At 36.9% G+C, this 24888-nt stretch overlaps 1 protein-coding gene across 1 annotated transcript in view; it reads left to right on the forward strand.

Annotated features, from left to right (window-relative positions):
• ROR2 (ROR family WNT receptor 2) overlaps window positions 1–24888 on the forward strand; it is a 141236-nt gene that overhangs the window by 73960 nt on the left and 42388 nt on the right. The window contains exon 3 of the mRNA XM_005530048.3: window positions 22219–22296. Coding sequence (XP_005530105.2) covers window positions 22219–22296 — 78 coding nt within the window. The remainder of the gene's footprint in view (window positions 1–22218; window positions 22297–24888) is intronic.

A 24888-nucleotide genomic window follows, 5' to 3' on the forward strand; every position in this document is an offset into this window, starting at 1 on the left:
GCTGCAGAAAACACCTCCCTGTAGCCTTAATAGACCCTTTCAACTGTCTCCTCATTTCTCATAGGGAAACAGAAGATGAATTTCTAACAATAAATGACTTAACTGAAAGCAACTTGATGAAGTCTTTTTGCTATACAATCTACATAGTTATGAAGGTGTTGTTTTATATCAAAGCAGTTATTATGCTCCCAGCCTAGGACTTTAAAGCACATTAACTCAGATGGAGTAGGTAGGCTACTGCCTCTCTTGTAATTTTCACTGATGTACTTCAGTTTTGGTGAAATTCACTCTACTGTCCCCCCAGTACACCATACCTTGCTAAAAGATTAAGTGAAACTACTTCTCCTTTACCATGAGAAAAAGAAAAAATTTGTATTAAACCAGAAGTCAGCTCAATTTTTTTTCAAGTTGAGATAATGGGGAGGGTGGTACCAACTAGCAAACTGCAGTGTCTGCTTCATGCTGCTTTCATTCATGCAAGAGAATGAAATCTTGTGCCCTTCAGTTTCCAATCAGTGTAACTCATTCCCTTTTCCTCCAGGTTCTAGGTAATGAAAAACAGGGTGGAAAAAATTAATATAAGTGCTTCTGACTATAATTGAAATTGGAAAATAGTAAAACTGTTACTTTTAATCTTCATTTTGTTTTGGTTTTTTTTTGGTAGGGTAATATTTGTTGTCCTTGATTATTACACCAGTTTAAAGGTTTATGAGTATGTTACTAGTACCCCTTTTTTCTGATAGGGCAAGGCACTTCATCACTAGTGTGCTTTAATATACATTTACTATGTTTTCTCATTTCCCAAGATTTAAAAAAATGTTAGTGTAAGAATTTATTATCCATGGTTGTGCTCTTTGTGTATAAAACAAGTGCTGGAAAAAACCGTAGCAAAGTAAAATCTCTTTAACATTCATATGGAAGAGAAAATTACTTTCCTAATATATGTTTTTAATTTGAAACATATTGACTTAGTAAATAAAGTTTTATCTGTAGTAGTGAATTGAACTGATTGTTTCTTGTTACCATGAACTTTGAGATTTAAAATCTGGATCTCAGCCGCTCACCTCATTTTAGAGAAAAATAAGGTTTCCTCCTGGCTTTTAAAATCCCAGTTGGTTTTTCAGCTTTGAATGAAGTACTTGAAATTTGGAATGAAGCAAAGACTCACAATGCACCTGTGGAACAGTCTGTTTCTGTCAAAAGCTGATTCTAGCTCCAATTTCTTTGTCTTTGGCTTCTGTTTCTTCATTGATCTGGTTTTTCTTGAATGCTTTAAATACCACTGAATATTTTTGTAGCTTAAATTAATGGTTTTTACTAGGTTACTGCTTTGCACAGATTACAATATTTTAATGTTTAAATACAAATAGCATGTTTCAAAATAAAATGTCTTTAAATAAAGATCTGAAAAGCAGCTATCAAAAAAAAATTCTACCCTCCCCAAACCCCTCAGAGATCTGAGAAAATGTAATTTTGTAGAAAATAAATTTAATAGTAAGGAATTACAGATTTTTCTACTTCAGTAAACATAGTTTTGCTCATCACTTTGAAAGCAGACAGATGCAAGAAGGAATGTAGTTTTATTCTGTCAAAGTGCCGTTTATACGAGAGAATTGTTTCATATGAAAGATAAAATAGATGTCCTTGTTGAGAATCTTTTGTGAATGACTCCTGCCATGGCAAACTTTCACTTCAAAGCACGAAGCAGTAAATACACCATGTTTTTGCTCCACAAGCATGTTTAAAATAGACGTTTCATCAAGGAGTATGTGATCTTGGTCTTGTACACAAATAAACAAGCTTTGCCATATACTGCAGGTGGTACTGTTTCCCTGCCAAACATTTAGGGAGCTTACCATTGCAAGGCAGGTCTTGTTCCAAAGAACAGAACTCTTACCTCTTAAGGGTAAGACACCCTTTTTAGTGTTAGGCATCTTTACAGGCTGTTAGAACAGGATGACAGGCTTCATTTTCTTCTGCAAAATAATTCCAGCTTCATGTAATCTTTCTTCCTTCCTTCACAGTATATTTATGGAAGTATTTTTTGCCTTTGATCCAGAGTATAGAAAACTCTTTCAAGATCTACATAGCTAGGTAGGGGCTTTGTATGTTTATGACGTCTATCACATAATTTTTCTTTTAAACTGTGTGCTTACACAGAGGCAGGCTGGAATATTGAGTGTTTTTAGAAGGCTGTCTGACAATCAAGGCAATGTCATATTTTCCAGCAAGAATACCAGATCTATGTCATGTGTGATTTAACCAGCAGTTTCTGCGTGAAGAACAGTGTTCCCTTTGTTTATTGGAAGATTACTGAAAATCCTATAATTTATCACTAGTCCATCAGAAACAAGCTTTGGCTGATTTAGTGCCTCGTTTGGAATTGAAATGTACATATTTTATCTTAAATGTTGATTGTTCTTTTTCAAGTCCTACATTCTAGCTTTGTGTAGAATACAAATAGCTTTAGTATATGTTTTTGTAAAATGATAAACTGTATTAATGAAAGAATGAAAAAATGAAATGAATGAATGAATGAATGAATGAAAGAAGATGCTTTGAGGCACACTGCTATGAGTTTAAAATATACTTTTGTAAGTTTATTTATTTTAAAGTTGTTTTTCAAAAGAAAATAACTGAAGTGTAAGCTTATTATAATGAATGATAAAGGTTTGTAGTAGTTTTTCACACATAAAATAGCATGTGTAGCTTTAGAGATCTGGGCTGGTTGATTTAAAAAGAGTAGTTGCCTGTTTCTTACATCAGTCACAACTCTTTATATTAAGTGGTGAGTATAGGCTGCTACGGATTAAAGTCATTTAAAGTTTCTGCTTCCTTAAAATCCTTTTGTCTTCCTTGCTCTCTGCTTGCACTTTTGTTACATGGTATAAGCAAGACAATTAAAAATTTTGTTTACCTGGCTGTTTTGTCCAAAACAATGTTTACATTCTTTCTAATAGCAGAAGCTCCATTATTCTGATTGTGAAACAACTGGCTTGTGTAGATCTCATGAACTGGTAGATTACAATAAAACCCTGCTCAAAACTGAGGCAGATACATAAACAAACATTTTGACTAGAGTGTAATTTCTTCTGTGTGCTGATTACATTTCCTCGTGACAAAGGCTGAGAGATTAGATAAAAGCCATATGCAGTTTTCCCATTCCCTGATTTTGGTTCTGTTACTGCCAGTCTGTTCTCAGAAAGAGTGGCTGGGAAAGATTTGGGTTGGGTTAGGTTTCCTCACATACTACCAGGAGGTTGAATGACTTTACAGAATTAGCAAGCTGTTCTTTCAGAAACAGGAGTTAATGACATGACTCAGTCTGGCACTTAATGGCACTTTACAGCTGCAACAAATGAGTTTCAGTTAGTAGTTTTTCACAGATAATAAGAAATTGAAAACTCCAGGAAGAGGATTAGCCATTCAACTTTTAATTGTTTTTGTAGTTAAAAAATATTTTACCTGAATATCTCTCATTCTCATCTGAAAATTAAGATATTAGAGTATTATTCTAGAAACCATCTCAATGTTAGTGTTCATGCAGATTCAATCCTTTCAGTCTGGGATTAAAAATGAAACAATGTACTCTTCAATTAATGAATGCCTTTGTGCAAAGAAGTTGTGCACTTGACGGTCTATGTTTTATCCATCAAGTGCTTTCTATTAGTGACTCCAAATTATATTTCAAATGCCACAGTTTATTTTTCCTCTTAACCCTTGATATATTTTCTACAATGCTTTCCAAGACTTGGGTTACTTTTAGCTTTCACATCTCTGATATGTGAGAAATGGATGCTCAGGTGGTATGGTGAAAGGAGCTTATGTTATACTAGACATGTGAGTATGTGTTCTGCTTAGAAGTCTACTTACTGGCTGGCTTCTTGTTTTTTTCCTGAAGAGACTTCTTTTCCCTCTTCCCATATATCATTACATCTAACCTGTTCTTCTAGAGTCCTGCAGTCTCTCCTTGCTGCCTGTCTTTTTATTCATCTCCATATGGACTTCCTCCCCTTTACTCTGTTTGGTTTGCCAGATTGAAGTTGCAGTACGTGCTGCTGGACAAGGACACATCTGTATGTGTAGGGACACATCTGGCTGCTCAGCTGGCATATATGCTCTTCCTCACTCAGCAGCCAAGCTCCACTATCCCATCAGATTTGCCTGCTTGGAGATTCTTCGGCTAAATGCCACATTCAGTGGTGAAATGCAGAGTTTTAACTTTGCCCACACCTCTTGTAGGTCTGAGGTGTATCATTTGACTTAATGAAGAAGCAAGTGACAGGAATAAACATGAATAAACAAGACACATGAATAAATACCACATATGATTGTCGGTATAGTTGGCATCTGGTTTTACTGTCTTTGTCAGTATTGAATGTTTTGACAGGAAAGCTGAGGTAACAAGCATCTGCCATCCCAAGCTCAAAGCCCAAACAGCTCTGAAAAATATAGTGTGCTTTGTGCCTTCAAGAGCCATTGTTCCAGAGAGAACAAATTGCAAAAAGTACTCTGCAGTAATAAGAGCTATTGACTTTTTGACGCGTCAGCCTCTGGAACAAAAATGCGTGCAGTGCTATCCGGAGCTGGGGAACAGGGGTGCCACCATCAGCTCCCAATGTGAAACTTCACAGTTGTACTTTCTTCCTCTTCTTTCTGGCTTGAAGATCAGCTAGCCACAGATGCTGTCTCTGTCTGGCTTTGGTTACACAGGACCCCATCTCCATCTGCTCTCCTCCCCCCTTCTCCACACCTACTTTCCTGTGCTTCCGCAGAAACAGACGTATTGTCCCAGGGGCAGGTTCTGTGTTTGCGTGAGTTAAGAGTGCAAGTCTGATGTCTTGGCTTATTAAAGGAAATGGAAATCCCATCTCACCAAGGTCATAAACACTCACCTTTGTGCTAGGTACATGGTCACTACCGGTGTTTTATCATGAAGCCCTTAACTTCTTGTTAAGTTCATGTAAGATCTGAAATGTGGAATCCAGAAAGCTGTTTTATTAGTTTCTTGAGCTAGTTTTCAGAAGAATCCTCAGATTTCTACATCATTGGATATCTTTTAAAATGTGCATGCTTAAAAGATGCTAGAGGAATGGGACTGCAGAGAAAAATAATCTGAATATTTACTGTGTGCATATTTGTGCACATGCAGGTTATTCTTACCTGTGTTAACACTCTCTTTGCAATGTAATACAGATTATCGTTCATTCACACATTGTTCATGTTTCCAATTGCCTAAAAATAATGATCAATTCTCTTGATGCTGTCAATTTTGAAAGGAAACATGCATTGAAAATGTTGGAGATAAGAGATGTAAGAGCTTCTACTTCTGTGGACTCTTGAATCATCAAGATGCAAGGCTCCCTATTTGAAATGGTTCACCCGTTTCTATTTTTGAAGGTCTGCAGAGCACCAGTCTCAGCTTTAAGTTCACTTAGGAGATTGTTTAGTGTGTAGGTAATAACTCTTCCATAACACATCTCCAGAGCTGTTTATACATGAGCAAAGTTACACATTTCTAAAAATAAAAGGAGACTTGAAAATGTAGCAGTGGCTGTTTATAAATTTAAGAATGTTAAATCCTAGCTGTCAAAAAACTTGACTAATAGATGTGAGAAGTACATTCTTTGCTTGCAAAAACTACTGCAAAATATTTTATGGAAAATATTTTATTCTTATGATTGCACAATTTTAGTTCTACTTACTTTGTAGAGGAATCTTGATTTCCTTCAGACACATAAAATGCACAGCCCATCTCTGCACAAATGCACAATTCCTAAAACAACCCAGTTACTGTTTAAACAGCTAGTATAAATAATGAACCACTCCATTACCAAGAATATAAATAAATGTAGACAAGTAAGGGTTCTCTAGAGCTGAAAGTTTAGGTTATGCAAAAACTTCGACAGCTGTAATTTGTAGGTCCTTGTAGACTGAAGGGTGTGAGTGATGTAAACTCTAGAAAGCTGACATTTAATGTATGTCTATTTTGTCATTTTGCCAAAAGGCAGGACTTGACTGTTATGTTTCTTTTGCTGTGTACAAATTTTGAATAGGGCAACATCTGGCATAAAAAATTCCACAAAATGCCTTAAGCTTTGCAGTGGTGTAAACAGACCCCAATGTTCTACTGCTTGATGATTAACAAGTCAACATTTTAGAGAAGTCTGGCCATAAACATCTTTTCCCTGGATAAAATAGGAGAGGAAAAATATTATTTGAAATTTATTTCTTTACATATTAATATTTGAAATTAATTTATTTCTAAAAACTAGAAAAACTAGTTGAGTCAGACCTATGCATCTAATTAAATCATAATATAACAGGTTTGTTGTTTTTATGCTTTGAAAATTGAGGGATTGAATCTGAGTCATTAAGACCCCATAACTAAGGAGATAAATGGAAGCAGGTCAGTTCTATCCTCTACTCTAAATTAATTACATGCATACCTGTTACCCAAGGGAAGCACAGTGGAAAATAACTTAACCACAACTTAGAATTTGGTCAATTTTAGTGAGAACAAAACTTTCTATGTCAGCAAATTTAAATACTTTTCACTATGGTTCATGCAAGTCCTTTGGCTTAAATTGGTAAAGTGAAAACATGAGGAAAATCAAGAGCTTTCCTTGAGTGGGAGGAAAAGGGAGAAAGAGGGGGAAGAAAAGTGGGAAAGATGGATGGAAAGAGAGAGACAGCTGACTGACTATGAGCCTACCAAGGTGAAATGTATCCTTACCCCTGGGAATTTTGTAAATACACAGTGAATTGTCCATTTCTTATGGGTCTTGTCCAGAATTTTTACAGAAACACAGATGTCTATAGAATTAGAGAATCATTAAACTTGGAAAAGACCTTCAAAATCAAGTCTAACTCATGACCGAACACCACTGTGTCATCGCACACCACTGAGTGCCATGTCCAGTCATTTCTTGAACACCACCAGGAATACTGACTCAACCACCTCCCCAATTATATTCCAATACTTTGACAACCCCCAAAAACTGAAGAATTTCCTCCTGATGTCCAAACTCAAGCTCCCCTGGTGCAGCTTGTGGCTATGTTGTCTTGTTCTCTTGTACCTTGCCTTCGAGAAGAGTCTGACCCTCACCTGGCTACAGCCTCCTTTACTGTTTGTTAATCTGAAAATGGCTACACAACTAATTGTAAACTATCAAGGTGCTGTGCTGTGTTACTGAGAGAAGGTACAGAATTAGAGCAGGCTGGTGATAGGTGCTCACAAACCTGAGGATCTTCTCTTACAGTGGGAGAGGCTTTCAGTCCCCCAGTACTTGTCTTGTGTACTGTGGTCCTGGGAGTTGTGGGAAGAAAGGTTGCACATGAAAACTGAGGCAAAAAGTATGTTGAGTTACTTAGCCATCTCTTCCTCCATTGTTACTAGTTTGTCAGCCTTGCTTATCAGGGTTGGGGAGGGGTGGGGAGAATATGCTTTCTCTGACCTTCCTTTTCTGGCTCACAGGCCCATAGAAACCCCTCTTTTTATTCCTTGCATCCCTTGCCAAGTTCAGCTCCAGCTTTGCCTTGGTCATCCTGATTCCACCTTTATGCAACTGGATTACATCCCTATACTCTTCCCCAGATACATGCTTCCATCTCCTGTGCATTTACTTTAGTAAAATGCACTTTTTTTGACCAGCAATTGCTCTCTCCCCTACTCAGCCATGCTGGTCTCCTGCCTTCCTGAACCGAGAGGTCTTCCACTCTATGGAAGACACGCAGTCTTCTGCTCCCTTCCTGAAAACAATTCCCCAGGGGTCCTGTTGACTATCTCCTTGAAAAGCTGGAAGTTTGCTTTCTTAAAGTTCAGGGTTCTATCTTTATTCTTTGCCTAATCTTTCCCATATCTCTCAAGTCTGCAAACTCCACCAGTGATCATGATCAGTGCAGCCCAGGCTGCCTTCTGTCTTGACGTCCCCATGCATGAAGCATGACCAACAATCAGGAGGAGCTAGACACTGCTGTGATGCTCAAAAACTATCACCTATTTGCCATTACTGCAGATCACTTGGTGGGACAAGTGCCATGTGTGGCTCCTGAGTGCAGCTATCAATGGCTACAGACTGTTCAGAAAAGACAGGAGTGCAAGGAGGTCGTTGCTCTCAGTGTCAGGAGGCTCCTGGGTTGTGGAAAGTTTGCTTTGCTGCTTTCCCAGTGAATGTCAGAGTGGCTGAAAGCTCCTTGCAGGGCAAGTCTTTGAGCATAATGCTTCCCATAAGCTAAGCAAGAAGGCTTCATCTCCAAAATGCCCTGGATCAGGCAGCCTGTAGTAGATGCTATCCACAAGGCTCCTTTTGTTGCCTTAGACTCTGATTCTTACCTTCAGGCTTCCAGCCTTTTCTTCTGAGACATCTCTTCACACTCAGTACACCTCCTGACACTGACTCAGTGACCTCCTTGCGCTCCTGTCTTTTCTGAACAGTCTGTAGCCATTGATAGCTGCACTCAGGAGCCACATGTGGCATTTGTCCCACCAAGTGATTTGCAGTGATGGCAAACAGGTGATAGTTTTTGAGCATCACAGCACCGTCTAACTCCTGATTGTTGTTCATGCTTCAAGCCTTGGTGTAGAGACACTTCAGAGCAGGGCAGCTGGCTATGTCAACTTTGTAGAGAAACAACCCTTAATGTTTTTGAGATATTTCACTGATATCAGAGGCCACAACATTTTGGTGGTGACACCAGTCACAGAGTCATGTATTAATGGACCAGGACCATCTATCTCTTCAGTGTTGTTTGTTTCTCCCAATGCTGGAACACAAGGGCTTCACCTTACTTTATTATTCTGTGTTAAGCATTACTGTGCCTAACACTTTCACTTTTCAAAGTTTAGTCACTGGAATGTGGGAAAGGTACAGTATTTTAATTATACTTGAATTCTGTAATAAATGATTTTGCTTCATTAGACACACTTGCAGTGAACTGACATAACTGGATCTTATGATGATATAGTGATTGTAGCTGATATGGTAGCACTTTGAGGTTGGTGTTGAGTGCTGTATTTGTTATTTGGAACTAAAAATGCATTTCAAGCTGTTATTGGTTTGCTTGTTGCTGTTGAACTGGAGTTCTATTAATAACATTGTTACAAATTATTTTTAAAAATAAATTAAAAGTATAGGAATTATAATGCAATAAATCAGAATGTGCTATAGCTTTTTCTACTAACTAAAGCAGTCAGGGGCTGTTGCTCATGTCAAATTTCTCCATGAATTGTAAGTCCACTAAGAATTACCGTTTTATGACTTAGGCCAATAAGGGCACTTAAAATCTGCTTAAAAGCCTTGTTATGGTAACATAATACTGTATATTTGCTACTTCTTTTGTATATGAAGTAATTTCACAAACTCCTGCCAAGCCAAATGCTTGAAAGTTTGTGGTAGCCTTTGTCTCATGGTAATTGGTGGGTGGGAAAGTGGATTATGGTAAATTAATTCTGTCGTTCTGTGACTACTGAAAGTTGAGTGGCAGTGCTGTGGCCAAGGTATGTTTTCTTCAAAGCTGAATTTTACAGTCTGTGAATACCCTTCTTCATCATTGTAATTTAATCTTACTTTTGCCATTTTGTAGACCTTTTCCAGGAAATCCAGAAGAGTGTTTCATGCCAATTAAGGACTTCATCTTTATAAGTTCTTTTCTGAAACTCCTAGTAGCTGTTGTAAGCATACAAGAATTGCAGTGAAAGATACTCAATTATGACTTCTTTTCCAGTTTCTGCATGAGCTGTGAAATTTAGATTCTTTCACAGGTTGTTCTGGGGTTTTGTTGTGTACTTATTTTCATGAAGAAGAATAGAAAAACAGGAGGAAGAAACATATATATGTAATGCAGTTTATTTTATTTCTTCTATAAGCATGAGGTTTTTTTTTTCATTTATTATATTTAGGTTTCCATGTTATGTTTACATGTTCAAGCTTACCACTGTGTTAGGGAGAAAAATATAAGGAGAAAATGGAGTTCATTTACCTTGTGTTATAAATAAGATTTCCTTCAGTTTGACTAGCATTTAATATTATTTAAGATAGTTATGTTTATAAATATATAGAGAATTTTATTTTTGATGAATAAATTAATTCACTGCATATTTTTTCCAAGAAGGAGAAAATACAAAGATTATATAATTTTATTGAATTAATATACAAGTGAAAAGAAATATCCTTAGAATATGTTTTAGGTATTGCTTTCATTATCCTGCAAAGGAATCTTCATAGGCTTTTCTAATGATGTTTTTCTTCTGAATAGTGACATTAACAAAATGTCTCTGCTGTATTGCACAGTCAGGAGATACCTATGGACAGCCAAGTAACTGAGCAGAGCACTTGATATCACCAATTGTCTCTGCAGTGCTTACTTTATCAAATAAGAGAGGTTAGATATTTCAGATTAATATATACAAAGCAGAATACAGAGACAGAGCAGAGCAAAACAGACCAGCCAAGAAATACAAGGTCAAGGGTAATATATCAATCGTTTGGCTCTATGGGTCATTGTAGTTTTAAATATTTGAAAATCCATTCCAAGAGTAATACAGAGTTCTTTGTTTGGTTTTAGATCTTTGACCAGATCTTATCTACATTCATGGAGCTGGACTGTAAATCACCCAGTCTCTTTCAAGTTGGCTGCTTTGTAGAAAGTCTGAGAGGCAGTAGGTAGTGGACATAGTAGAGGATCCACAGGAGCTTTTTTGCAGTGTATTCATAATTTCATATATATCAACAGAAAGTGCAGCACATGCAAATAGCCACTTCTAGACTTTTCAAAGATGCTTTTCTTCAGTACCACAACAGACAGCTAATGGTTAGGTTGTGCTTAGCATCTCATTTCCTGCCTTGAACAAAATTTCCTAAATGTTTTCCCAAAGCTTGAGAACACCAGGAAAAATAACATTCCCTACAATTAGTTAACACAGTAACTGCAACTTAATGCAGATACTCCACCAAGATTTAAAATTGTATCTGTAGTTGAATTTTTTATAGGAAGATGTATATTCTCACACATCACAGAGTGAGGAAGAGAAACTAGATGTTCACAAATGAAAAAAACATGGTGTAAATAACAAACATTTTTAGAAGGTAAGTGCTAAGAAATTAATGCCTGATAATACTAGATAAAAACTTTGTTTTCATTAAACTGATGCACATGTAATAAAGTTTCCTTGTCTTAGGTAAAATCACTCTGACCACTAAAATGATCTCTGTGTCTGCTAGCAACAATAGCTAATGTTTGCTAATTTTTAGAGTTTTGTCATGTAAAGGTCATTTACCGTAAATGAAGGAAGCCCTGGGCAACAATTAGATAACTATTTCTATTGCTGTGACCTTTTGCCAGGTTAAACCCAGGTGACTGGGTTTATTTCATATCAGGTAGTCTTATACTTTTGATAAGAAACAACTGTTCACCTTGTATTAATTTTGACTTGTGTGGGCAGCAAAGAAGTCAGATGCATGAGAAGAAATGCACTCTGGTTTCAAATCGGCTTGCCAGCCAGCTGTCTCATAACATTGGGAGTTTCTCTCTTCCATCCTGCTTGACAGGGCATGCTGCTGTCACTCCTACACCTTTGCTCATTCTGGTCTTGACTGAGCCCCTCAGTTGTCCATGGTGAGCTTAAAACGCTGTCCTCTCCAGCTGTGGCAGTGCCCTCTCTGAATCTGCTGCTGTGCCAAGTACTGCAGATCACAGCCTGCACAGGAGTGCAGAACAAGCTGGAAATTATCTGATGGGCTCTGTACCAGCCAGACCTGGGAATTTCACATAGCACAGAGAAAGTGCTTTTTCCTGCATGTGCTAGGAAGGATGGAAGTATTTGATTCTACTTTTCTTTTTTTTTAAACCAGAGGAAACCCACTTAGTATTTGACAAAATATCCAGTACTGAGTATAAAGAAAAACATTTGCCATTAAGAAGTTGCCTGTTAAGCTCAGCAGTTTTCTGTCTTTACATTGCACAGTAAGTCCCAGCTATGCAAATGTTACTTCCATGTGCATCACACAAAATGGGACACTTTCACTGAAGCTTCATTATCAACAAATTCTCAGATTCCTACAAGTACCAAAAATCATGTAATTTCTTAATCTCTGTTATAATGGCTGATTTGATTGCAGTGCAGTCAGATATATTCTGCTTCTAGTTCCTTCTTACTAGAGTTAGATAGCATTATGGCTCAGAAGTGTGAGGAATTAAGACCATCATATTTGTCAATTGCATGCAGTTGCTGCTGTTTTCTGTGTGCTTTGCACTTCCGGGGTGGATCTGACCAATTTTCAAGTGGTAAAAGCTGCTACTTCCACACAGCTTGTTCCACTTCCTTCTGTGATCATGTCTGCATGATCAGAATGAGCTTTTTTGTTGCATTTATTCAAAATAAGAGGCTATCACTTCAAGTGAGTGTGTTTCTGAAAACCTATCCAGTGAAATCTCAGCTGTGGTTGTATGTGACTTTCTGACGAGTTCTGTTCAATATGTAAGTGGGAATTCAAGGTCACAGTGCTGGGCCATGAGGTAACCTTGCAATGTAAAATTGTTTCTGACTTGCATGTCATGAAAACAGGTGTTTTACTGCATATACAGTAAAATACAATACAAAAATACAAACAGTATTTTTGATGACATAGAAGCAAGACTGACAATGTGATGAACAATAATCTATGTCAGTCCTGCTGTCAGAGCAACAGAAAGGTGGAAAAGATGGTAGTTTGTAAAATAAAAGTTTATACATGTAAGATTCAGAGCTCTTTGATGGAGAGGATAAAACTTTTAAAGTGCACTGCACTTGTACCCAAGTGTTCCTTTCAGAGCATTAAATGGGCAGCATGGCAGCCTTGAATGTTATGGCTGAAACAAAATACTAATATAATGGTTAACTCTGATCTTGTGACCAGTTACAGTTACTAAACTGGGTAATGAGCAGTGATAGTGGGAACTCAGGTAAATCCTTCCTGGTATAGGGAAATAGGTGAGTTGGGTGGAAACTGCGACATGCTTTGAGCTTGCTTGCTAGTGACTGCATGCCAGGGCTGTCTGCTCTGTAGGGTTAATTAAGCTGTTCCTTGTTTTGCTTTCAGGCAGGCACAGCTGAAAGGGGTTCTTGTGCATCCTTATGACTATGTTGGCTATTGTCAGTGGGACTCTGACCAAGTTTTCAATTTTCATTTTCATTTTCTTTCACTGTCCACTCACTGAAAACAGTGTGTATCCACATCTGGAATCATTCTGAACACACTGTTTTTCACCTCAGAGCTCTACTCTTATTATTTTTCTTGAGAATAAAAGCAAATAATATGCCATCTCTTTTCGTCTTGAAGACTGTTGCTTGCTTAGCTCTGTTAATTAAATAACAAAGAGGAACGATATCAAAGTCCACTTAAGCATCTGAGCATTTCCCCCCGCTCTGTAGAAGAAAAGGTAGTTTAAACTATAGGAGAAAGAGAAATGGGAGTTTCTTTAAGACCAGACAAGTATTAGGACTTCACTGTATGCACTCAGTTGTAATCCAAAAAGTCAAACTGATGAAGTAGTAGGAAGATATTTCCAATGTTGACTGGACAAAACCTGTCAACAGAAATAATCTGGGGTTTAGGCATCTACTGTCAAATGAAGAGATATAAATATTACTTAAACTTTACTGTTAGTGTTATTTAAATAAATAACCTCATGCTGGGAAATTAGTAAAGCCTACTAAACAAATGAATAATGTACCTTAGAACTTCCAACTAGGATAACTATTTTGCATTTTTCAATGGCTAAAATATAGATCAGGTGTTGTTTTCTTTTATATCCTGGCACACTGTCTTATCTTTTCCCTTCCTTTTCAAGTCACAGAGGAAAATATTCACACATGCACATGCACAGGTACACACACAGTAATATTTAGGTATGACAATATTTGATCTGGTCAAAAGTTCTGGGAGTGCTCACTTGCGACCTGCCTGGCCACACCAACTGCACATCAACTTTATCTCTCCCTACTTGCTCCATGTCCATCACAGCTGTACTGTTTGTTGGAGGGAGAAGTTAATATTTTCTATATATACAGACCATAGATAATTACTCATTATAAAGAGAACTTCCAGTGGAAAATTACTAATTTTAAACTTTTGATCTAAGAACCAAAATTCTTTCTGACAAAGAGATGTTTTCCCTCTCTAACAATTGAATCTGGTATATTTAATTTCATTTTTTTACTGGTCATCATCAAAACCAATAGGAAGTAGTAAACTTTACTTGTGATCAGCTCCTTCTCTTTGAACACAATTCAATTCAATGTTAATTTTATCAGTGTAATTTTGTAAAATTCCATTCTACTCTGAATTTGAGCAGACAAATCCCAAGTACTTAGGTAAAGCTTCAGATAATCAGTACAGTATATTCTATCTACTCGAGTCTTTAAAAATAATTGTTGCTTTGTGATAGGAGAGACCATGAACATCTGTTTGTGATAGCTGGTGGTAGAAAAGAGCATGGCCATCTATTCAATGTTTTTATTGAAGGATAAATGATGCACTATCATTGGCTCACTTCCCATCCTTGGTTTTTAAAGTACTGATAACCCAGATGTCCTGCTTAGGTGCCCAGGTTTCTCAAATTAGAAACATCTCCTAGTGTCTGAGAATTAATTATTCTTTGGTTTTCGCTATATCCTTTTGGTCAGGGAGATGTTTATAAAACTTAATGTAAATAGTACAGGAAGTGCTCTGATTAATATGAACAGGCTATTTACTTTCACTTTTTTCTACAGAGTGGCTAGCTGTAAACTCTCTACCATCAAAGACTGGTGCTGCAATTCCTGCTTTTGAAGTACAACTACAGAATTAAAACTAGACAACTGTAGGAAGGGTTTTTTTGCACTAATGGTGGTTCCCCTGATTTTGTCAACCCAGAATAATTACTAGAATAGGTAGTAATTTCTACTATATTCTGTTACACTTGGCTGTGATCTGTGCTGGGTTTTTTTTGCCTCTTAGGCTGAGGGATATTATTATTGTTGCTTTGTTTCAAATATAGGAAAGCTTTTAAGAGCATGCTTAGAAATAAGCCCATTTTCAAGTGTTTTTCTGACTCGGGGTGTTTTCCTGAACTAAAGTGTTAAGTACTTCAGCCTAAGGCTGCAAACAGGACTGGCATTTTTGGATTCTACTCCTCTTTTTTTCAGAAAAAAAGAGCACTGTGAAAATAATTGTTTATTCCAGTTGATAGAGTGTTACACTCATAAATCATGATTGTTTTCAACCTTTTGGTTGAGATTATTTTGTTTTCACAGCCAGAAGCAGTAAAATAATCAATCATGTAATAATGCCATGGATAATTATCATGTTTCTTGGTGTTCTTTGAGCTACTGCAGGTGTGTTCAGAGCTTCTACTGGTTGTGTTTAAACTCTGATTTTACAACTGAGGTGGCAAAGAGCTTTGGAATGTACCCACAATTGCAAGCGGGTTTTTTTTTTCCCCCAAAGCATAATGTACTAGCAACAAATACCATTTGTTGTGAAATCCATAATTACTTTTGGGCTTTTTTTCCTATGATTCAAAGCTTTCATATTCTCTCTGGTATATTGTCTCTGACTGTTTAGCATACAATTGTACAGAAAAGATATGTTTATGATAGCTAGTAGACTTAGTTGCATTTCTGCTAAATTAGAAATTACATTGAAATCCATTTGTGGCTTTAAAAACCTCAGGTATTTTTCACTGTAAATGTGAAATTACCATGAAGTAATTCTTATTAAACATTCAGAACAGTTTTATTATTTTAATTTGTTTCCAAATAGTGCTTTGTGTTTTGCTTTTCTTGCAAAACTAGGGCTCTGGGAGACAGTGAAGTTTCTCTGTCACAGATTTGTCTGAAATTCTGTAGTGAGTTATAGTGATATAAATCACAACAGTCTTCCAAAAAACTCTCTTCCTCCTTTTCTCTGTCTTAGTTTCTTGCTTCCATGCTGCTCCCTTCTTTGTGCTGACTGAAACACTTATGCAGCTGTGAGGGGAACCACATCAGGGAGCTAACCTTTTCCCCTCTAAGCCTCTGGGCAACTGAAGTACAAAAGATTAAGGGATATTTACTGCAGACATGAGATTCAGGTGCCCACAAGCTTTTGAAAATCCTGGTAGACATCTGTCTGCATCTTTTGGCATCAAATTCTTTTCTAATCTGGCCTAAGGTGACTTGGCCAGGACTTTGCAGGAAGTGCTAAGAATTTAAAATAGGATTTGGATATTCCTTCATTTTGTAAGCTATGTTCTGTTAAATGTTCTCCACTTTGCAATATAAAATAAGAGGACCCGGGCTTTACTGCAACTTTATCAGAGTGTTTTGGCTGTGAATCAATACAAAAATTTGTAATCCAGAGATTAATATCTTGAAAACTTGCACACTGAAAATGTTGACTCAAAATTAGTATCTTCCATGGGCCATGTTTACTTCACTCTAATGTTTTGACGGCTGTTAATGAGACTTCGTCTGTGACTGAAATCTGAACAAATCTTTATCTCTGGTTTGTCTCTCTATGTGAGACAATTCAACTCTCACAACTTGTGTTTCTGAACTCTCATTTTAAGTGGCAAATAGGAGCTGCAGGAGGAAGTGTCTAAGTTATTTAATAGCTAAGGTCTATGATGAAAGTTGTGCAATGAAAGAATAAAAATTGACAGTGCAATTGAAAATGCAGCTGTGTGGTTAATGTAAAATACACTTTAACAGTATGAGGTGTTGAAATAAATCAAGGTATTCATTGAAGTCTGTGCTTGAATCCCTGTTAATAATATTTTAAATAACTTATCTGATTTCTTTCTTCTCACACTGACTTCATCATACTTGCTAAGGCGCCTGGCTGATGACTAAGAAGATAAACTGCATCTTTAGTATACTTTTTTCTGTTTTGAGGGTTTATTGCAGCTCTGTGTGAAAATCAAGAATCATTATAGTTCTGTGCTGATGACCAACTGGTCTTTTTTTACTGTGTTTTCAGAGGGAGGTTAATAAGGATTATTTAATTAAATGAAGAAGTTGCTGCAGGAACATTGTGAAATTTATAACGTGTATTTTTCACATGCATTTAACAACAAGTGTTCCAAAGAAGACTACTAGTCTGTCTTGGATCAATCTGTGAACAATCATTCTCAGCAACAGAGATTAATGCAGTATGCAGCTTCCTGCTTTATGTATTTAAGTGACAAAATGAAAAATTTTGAATCTCCCTTAACATGTGCTGGAGAAATGAGTCTTCACTGAGCAGAATAAATGTCTATGGGTTTTTAAAATTTTCTTTAAAATTTATGTATTTTCTATCAAATAATGATACTTTTTTTATTGCTACGGATCATAAACATTGTATCTGCCTTTGTCCTGTAGTGTAGTTCCCACATTTTGCAATAGAACATTTTTCCTCAAACTTACTGAAATGAAAACATTTCAATTTAGCTATTAAGCAAAATAGAAAAAAAAAAAACTATAGAGGGGAAAATCCATGCTAATGAAATAAGATGTTTGCTTTAAAAAGGAATTTAAATGAATTATGAATTGTGAGAATGTATTCTGCATAACTCAAACCTAGCTTCTTAAAAAGATTTCTGGTCTGTGTAATATACCTACCTTTCTGAAGGCTCTGTGACTTTTAGGCTGGTGTTGCTTTTATTTTAAACATACTTTTTAAATGTTATTTTGATATAACAGAGCAGGCTTATAAGAGCTTACTCCCTTTCTAATGGTCTCGTGGTGAGAACTTTTTATTACTATGAATTTAGCTGAAAGTAATTTTGAAGAATTTTGGATGGCCAAGGAATACATTTAATTGGTTAACATGGTAACTATGAGTAACATGCCTTGTGAGCTGATAACCAGCTAAAAAGTGACTGTTTTGCAGGTTTCACCGTTGTCTCAGTAGAGCCAGAGAAAGTGAATGTTATTTCCCCCACTTTCTGTTATTTTTATGTGAAGCTGCACCATTTAAGAAACGTGAGCTGTGAAGGTTCTAATCTGCCATCACTATGAAAGGGGTGCACTGATTTTATGCTACAAACTGCATCTTTTGTAGCCTATTCACCACCCTTTACAGGTCTGCCAAGCCCACTCTGCAATTGGTTGCTAGGGGCTGCAGATGTTGGAAAAGAGAAATTTCAATGAAAGGCCCTGATTCAGCAACCCAAGCAGCCTGCCTCCCCCAGCCAAAGTAATCAGATTGGCAGCTGAATCAAAAGGTACAGTGGGCCCTTTGTTTGGGAGCTCCAGAGGCTAGTAATTGACACAAGGTCAACAAAGTTTTATGAAGAAAAGAACAGAATATTAGAGGGTATTAGGCTGAAGAGAGAGAGTTTGGGAGTTTTATGTTATTGGAAGAAAGTTAGAACCTGAGTAAAAGGTTACAGCCATAGGAAGCAAAGGTTGCATATTGATGTTTAAATCTGAAAATAGTTTCAGCTACAGAAACAGGAGTATTGATGAGTGGCAGAAATGTTGGAACAAAAATCTGCAGTTTCGCTAGCTGCAGACCTGTGTAATTTTTAGTGTTGAAAGATTTATTTGTAAGCCATGGGATACAAAATACAATGGTAGAGGGAAGGATCATTCATAGAATCACAAGATTTAAAACAATCTTAAAAAGTCCTGTTTCACCTGAGAGACGAAGTGTCTCTTACCTCTTCAGTATCATATGAATTGATATTCATATCAAGTTGCCAAATCTGCCACACTGGACAATTTCATGCACTGAGACCTCTGTGTCTGAAGAGTATTTGTTCTCTGTCCATAGCTAATCTTCTTCAGACCAAGCAGGTGTAGTAATCATTATGTTTTTGATTTTCTTAGCCATATTTTGTAGACTATCTTCATGATGCTAGTGATTGTATTTTAGTTTTGCTCTCATCCATCTTGAAATGGAGAAAGTCTAGAGCCTTACTAGGTTGAGTACATGGGGAAGATTACTGCTTTTTATATGTTCTGTGTGAAGTCTGCCTTGTTTGCAGTACCTTGCAATTGTTGACTTACGCCTGATTCTAATCAGTGTCAGCCAAGTCAACGTTGGCTTCTATTTTAGTTATTACTCATCTCTCTGCTTTATCGTAAATGCTTAAAAATAACTCCTTTGTTCCATTATTTTTCCAGGAATTGAAGTTAAGTTGATGGCTCTATAATTCTCTGGCACTCCTTTTTTTACCCTTTTTAATAAATAATAGGAAATGTTTGTGCAATTTCTCATCTTTTAAGATCTCATCTGTGCTCTGCAAATAATGAAAGACAGTTAATAACATTGCATGGTATTGCATCAGCCAGCCCTTAACTGCTCTAAATCAATCAGGCCCACTCTGGTTGAAAATACCTGAGTACTGCTTTTCTCTTTCTGTGTGAGTCTGACGCCTTGGTTTGTTCCTGGTATCAATTATGGTAACCCCCTCCTTGTGACCGGCTTTTTGATGAAGATTGATGCATTGTTTTGATGTCTGGTTATGGCCATGAGCATTTTGGAATCTGTTTATTGCACTTACCTCTCAAGTAATGAATGATCTGCAAAGTCATAACCGTTCCAGAAGAAAAAATTCAGCTCTTTTGTGATGAGTGATGCATACCCTGTGAGCTGATACTGTGATCAGCTGGGCAACTGAGTTTTCAAAAGTGTAAAAAAGCCTTTCTGTCTCAATAACACTGGATATTTACTTCTGTATTTTGTTGGTCATTGCACAAAATAGAGCAATGGGCCTACCTGTGCTGGATCTTGTCAGTAGGAAGGTCGTCCTCATATTTTCAAGGGAAGCAAAATTAAAAAATAAGTGATAATTATGTGATAATTATTTTAGGAAAAGAATTTTCTGTATCACCTGTTTCCTTGCTACAATTGGCTATGTAAATCAAAGGATCTGAATGCATTTTTTACATGAAAATATAGATTATTATACTTATTTTCAATATGGATTTTCTTTCGGAGTAGGATTTTCCATAAGTTGAAGTGGTTTGCTTTACTGCTTTGAAAATTTAAGAAATAACTTTCGTCCGGGTGAGCAGTTTAAAAGAGTTACTTTTTACAGCACCTGCATTTTACTTGACTGTCTGTTCCCTGAAAAGAGGATTAATAAAGTATTCCTTAGTATCTGGGATGTGGCACATCTGGCATGTATGTTGTCCCGTACTTGCCATTGGCATTCAGGCTGAGTTCTGGTTCTGTTGAAGTCTTGTCTGGTCATGCACCAAAAGTGCCACTCAGATCTCAGGCAGCCTGGAGTCTGGAGTGCTGAGTGCTAAACAATCAAGTGTCCTTAAGAATGGGTTTGTAATAATTCCATTCTGTGAATGCTGCTGGATTATTATCCAGAACAAGATATGAGCAGGTACTTGTGGACTAAAATCTGGTTGGTTTTCCTATTCTTCTTTCTGCTCTGGCTGTCTCATCTTGGGTTTGCCTTCCTTGTGCCCTGTAGATGCTGCTGTCCCTTCTGGACCTCTCTGAAACAGAGAAGTTCAAGCAGGAGCAAGGGATAGAGGTGAAATTGTCTTGCTGCCCTTTGGTAAGAGCAAGATGTGATGTATCTCTGCTGAAATTTGACAGAATATGCCTGCCATGCATACACCACTTCACACTGAATCGAACAAATCAACAAAGTTTCTGTGCAGCTAAGTCAGGTGCTAAGTCTGTACTATGCCTGCAGGGGTAAGAAGACATGCCCTGTTGGGATTTTCAATGGCAAAGGTGGACAATAGTCACCTTGGCGACCCATCTCCATTTCTCCCTTCAGTCTGCAGGTGAATATTATCTATCATTTCCACTGGCCAGTGTTGGGAGTGGCAGAAGATGGAGTATGTCTGCCCAAGTCTTATCTGTGCTAAATCAAAACAGTGTGCTACCAAGGGTACAACACCACCTTCACCATCACTCTAATTGTGGTGTCTGAGAATGAGCACACAAATCAAGTGGAATCTGTACTATTGCCAGGCAAAGAATCTCAAACAATGGGAGATAAAGGAAGAGATGAAGTAGTGACAAGATCACTACTGTGACAAAAAAAATACTTTCAGACCCATCCTATTGTAGAAAATGTCTCTGATTTCTGTGTTTTACCTGGCAAAGTTAAAGGTGAGTCAGCTAAATCTGTTCTCAAATAATAGGTGAAAGAAGAAACAAACAAAAAAAGGAGTCTCAATTATTTTCTTCTTTCATAATATGGTGTAAGGTAGGGTTGAGATTAGTTGTATTTTACTTGCATTCAGAGTGACATTGTAGTTTGAAGAAAGGGTAATGAGGACAATAGGAAGAGGGGGAGTCTTTAGCTTAATTTCACCCAAAACAATACTACGAGCACCCCTAACAGTCTACAATAAATCCCAGATCTTTCACTTTAGATCTTGATGACCTTACATTTACACATCTTGGGGATATGCTAAGGATGTAAGGAATTTGGATGAATGAATATAACTTAGAAAACATAAAAAAAATAGGGGGTGTTAGTTTAGAAGTTGTTTTAGTTAAAGCACATCAATACCATCATCTGAGTTAGAAGTTCTGTTTTGTTCCTTACCTAATATTTTTAAAAGGGAGAGCCAGCAGGTCAGCTTCTGATTTATAATGGCTGCAGTTTTGCAAGACCTGCAAATGCAAAGGAACTTCAAAGTACTACCTGCAGTGTGCTAGCTTGTACTGATAGACACAAAAACAGGAGTGCATACCAAAGACGTCTATCCATTTCCTCACACTTTGAAATCCTTGGAAAACAGTTATAGTTTTATTTCTAAAGATATCTTTTAGGGATGAGACTGTGAATAGGATAACAAAATCAGTAGCAATAATGAGTCTGACCTCTGGAGATGCAATCTGAATTACCATGATGTATGTTTAAAAGCAAGTTTATTCCATTTTGTAACTAAGATGGTCCGTAAAGCTCAAGTACTCCTTAATTTGTTAAGCCAGCATTACTCCGAGGAGTTGTTTGCATTCTTTGTGAAAATGTGTGATTTTTTTTCTGCTAAGAACTGGAATGTAGTTTTTAAAGCTGTCTATTTTGCCAAACACCAAGTAATCCACAAGATAGTTACTGTAGCATTTTCTAATCTGCAGTGGATAAATTCTGACCTTGTTGATATGTGTTTCCTGTGTGCTGTCCTTCTGTGCTACTTTGGAGGCAGAATATGGACTGAGAGTTTGCTGTACACACTGTTATATAAGGCTATTTAACTGAAAGATTAGCTCACCACCTCAATTCAACAAAATATTTTCTTCTTTGTAGGTGAAATGGAAATTCCAGATTCAAATGACCCCTTAGGTCATGTGGATGGGCTTGACAGACCAATTCCAACACCTAAAGGTAAAATGAATTCTAATTTCATCACCCTGCTTAACTACAAACATTCCTCAGAAAGGATCAGAAAAATCCTGTAACTGTACATTCCCTGTATTTTTCAATTAGTACAAGTCTGTAAGGAAGGCAGCCTTCTTTTTGTGAATTAGCACTTCTGATTCCAAGCAGGGATAGCAAGGTTAAAGGAGTTTATAAAAATTCATTTTGATGCATGTTGAATCTCCCCTACATGGAAGGGTTAGATGTTTCATCCAAACACAGAGTGCTATTATTACCTTCCTAGCATATTTTATTTCACATTGTTGCAATGAAATTTATTTAATTTTGTACAGTGCCACACTTAGCATCCATTTCTAGGGAAATGTTAAGTATTGGTGTCTTTTGTTTGAGGTAATTAAATCTAGCCCATTACAAAGCAAGAATACCTACCTTTTAAGTAGCTCTGAGCATTAGTGCTTTGGTTTTTTTAAACTGAATCCAGTGTCAGAATTTCTAGTTATTTATTAGTTAACATAAATTTTATGATACTTTAGCATTTAAAACTATAGATCCAAATGCTATTCTTGGATCTGAAAATGCACATATTTACTGAGAATTGTGCTTCCAATTGCAATTTGGTGCAAGCTTCTAAAGCTAGACATTTTCAGTATTCTACCTGAAGCATATTTTCTGTTATGTACTGAGTTGTATACTGAATCTTTTTATGGGTGCATTGCTGTATCAATGTCAAATCTTATGCTAAGGAAAAGTGTCAGATAGTAATGTCAGCTTCCTTAATGAACACATATTGAACTCTACAGAGCTCTTTGGTATTGACCAGATGTTCTTGTAGTTTGTCTTTCAGAGGAACGTGAATTTTGAGGGTGCTTTGGAATATAGTCTCTCTTCTCATAGATATCCAGTGTTATCTAATCCTTATTGTCCTCCTGAATAGTAGTTAGATTTCTTACCCTAACTATGCATATTAGGAGGTTTTTTATGGAATCTTTCTTTAATTTTTTGTCCATAAGTGGTAAAAAAGGTGTGTTTCTGTTTGCATATGTGTAACCACTTTGCTACTGATTATCAGCGTGGGACTAAGTCCCTCCTATTTGGAAAGAAGATCTGGTCTACTCCATTCCTCAACTCTGCCATTTTCTGAAACTGTGAAATATTTTAGAAATTTAGAATTTGCCATCTATGTTGGGAACAAATTTTAGCAGTAGTCATTCCTGTCAGTAGCACTGTATTACCAGGTTTTTTATTCACATTTAAGTACACACTACTTTTGATGAAAAGGGCCATGTATAACTTTTTACTGCATCTGATAGGCTTGTTTGCTTGGCAAGTTGGTCTCACTTTTCTCTTTTGTTATGTCTGACCTTTTAAGGCTGCAGACATAAAAGAGGGGGTTTTTATTCATGTGACAGAACTTGGTTAAATTCTTGCTGAAAAAGGAGTTCCAGTTATTTCCTTCTTTTGCAGAGCCACAGGCAATACCTGTCTGAGGAAGTAATTAATCACATCTCAAACATTTCTACAGCATAAGAAATGTATATTTCATTCAGAAAAAAAATAAGGAAGAAAAAAAAGAGCCCCAAGTTCTTAAATTATTCACTGGTATAGAATCACTTGTAAAGTTTCCAGCATGCCTGGTTTGGAAATGGCGTCATTTTGCTCCCCCTCTTTTTTTTTTTTTTTCCAAAAAGCAAACTAGTTGGAATGTTAGCCCACATGTTTCTGTGTCATAGTAAGGTTTCAGGCTTTGTTACAAAAAAAAAACCACAAAACTGGACAGTCCTATGTCAAAGCTTGGGCATACTGTTGAGACCATTAGAAATATTCTTCAGCCCTTCCATCACATCAACTTTCTTCCTTCCTTCCAAAATCTTTAGTTATTCTGATTTGCCTGTGCCTCTCATTTTTAAAATTTTTTCTTATTTTAGAATAGATTCAAAACAGGCATGGATATAAGCAGCTTTAATAATACCCAAATTAAAAGCCTAAATTAATTAAAAATTCTACCACTTTAGAAGTAACAAGTGTGTTAGTCATCCTCTTTTCTAGAATCTCCAGAAGTCCTGAGAAATAGTTGTGTTTCCAAAGACAAAACCAGTTTTAGCAAGGTATTATTAATAATGTGCATTTACAAAAATGTTGCAAGTCTCTTTCTACAAGTGAAGCTAGCCTTCTGATAGTTGATGACAAGGGACTGGCTTGGCTAGGCCTTTGAGGAGAATTTATTTTTTCTTGTTTCCTTTAAATGGGCACTTGAATGACTAAAAAGAACTGTCCCTGAGCAATGTTTCACTGAAAACCAGTGCAGAGCAGTGAGCATTTGCTGTAGAAGGTCTGCTTTGGAATAAAAATAAAACATTCAGTGACTACATTCTCTCAGTCCAGTCAGTCGTTGCAAAGATGATAGTTTCCTCAATCTTACTTTAACTTTACTTACAAGTAAGCATCACCTGGTCTCTTCCTCTTTTGCACAAGCACTCTAACATACTCCCACTGGGTCCTAAAAACCCACTGATTTCAGAGGAGAGAACAATGTACACATTGTGACAGTGTTTCAAGGCAATTCTGCTTCATTCTTGGATTGGCAGTTGCTCATTCCTT

Source organism: Pseudopodoces humilis, chromosome 4, assembly GCF_049639895.1.
Source record: "Pseudopodoces humilis isolate 2021_Gansu_Grassland_sample_001 chromosome 4, ASM4963989v1, whole genome shotgun sequence".
Taxonomy (NCBI): domain Eukaryota; kingdom Metazoa; phylum Chordata; class Aves; order Passeriformes; family Paridae; genus Pseudopodoces; species Pseudopodoces humilis.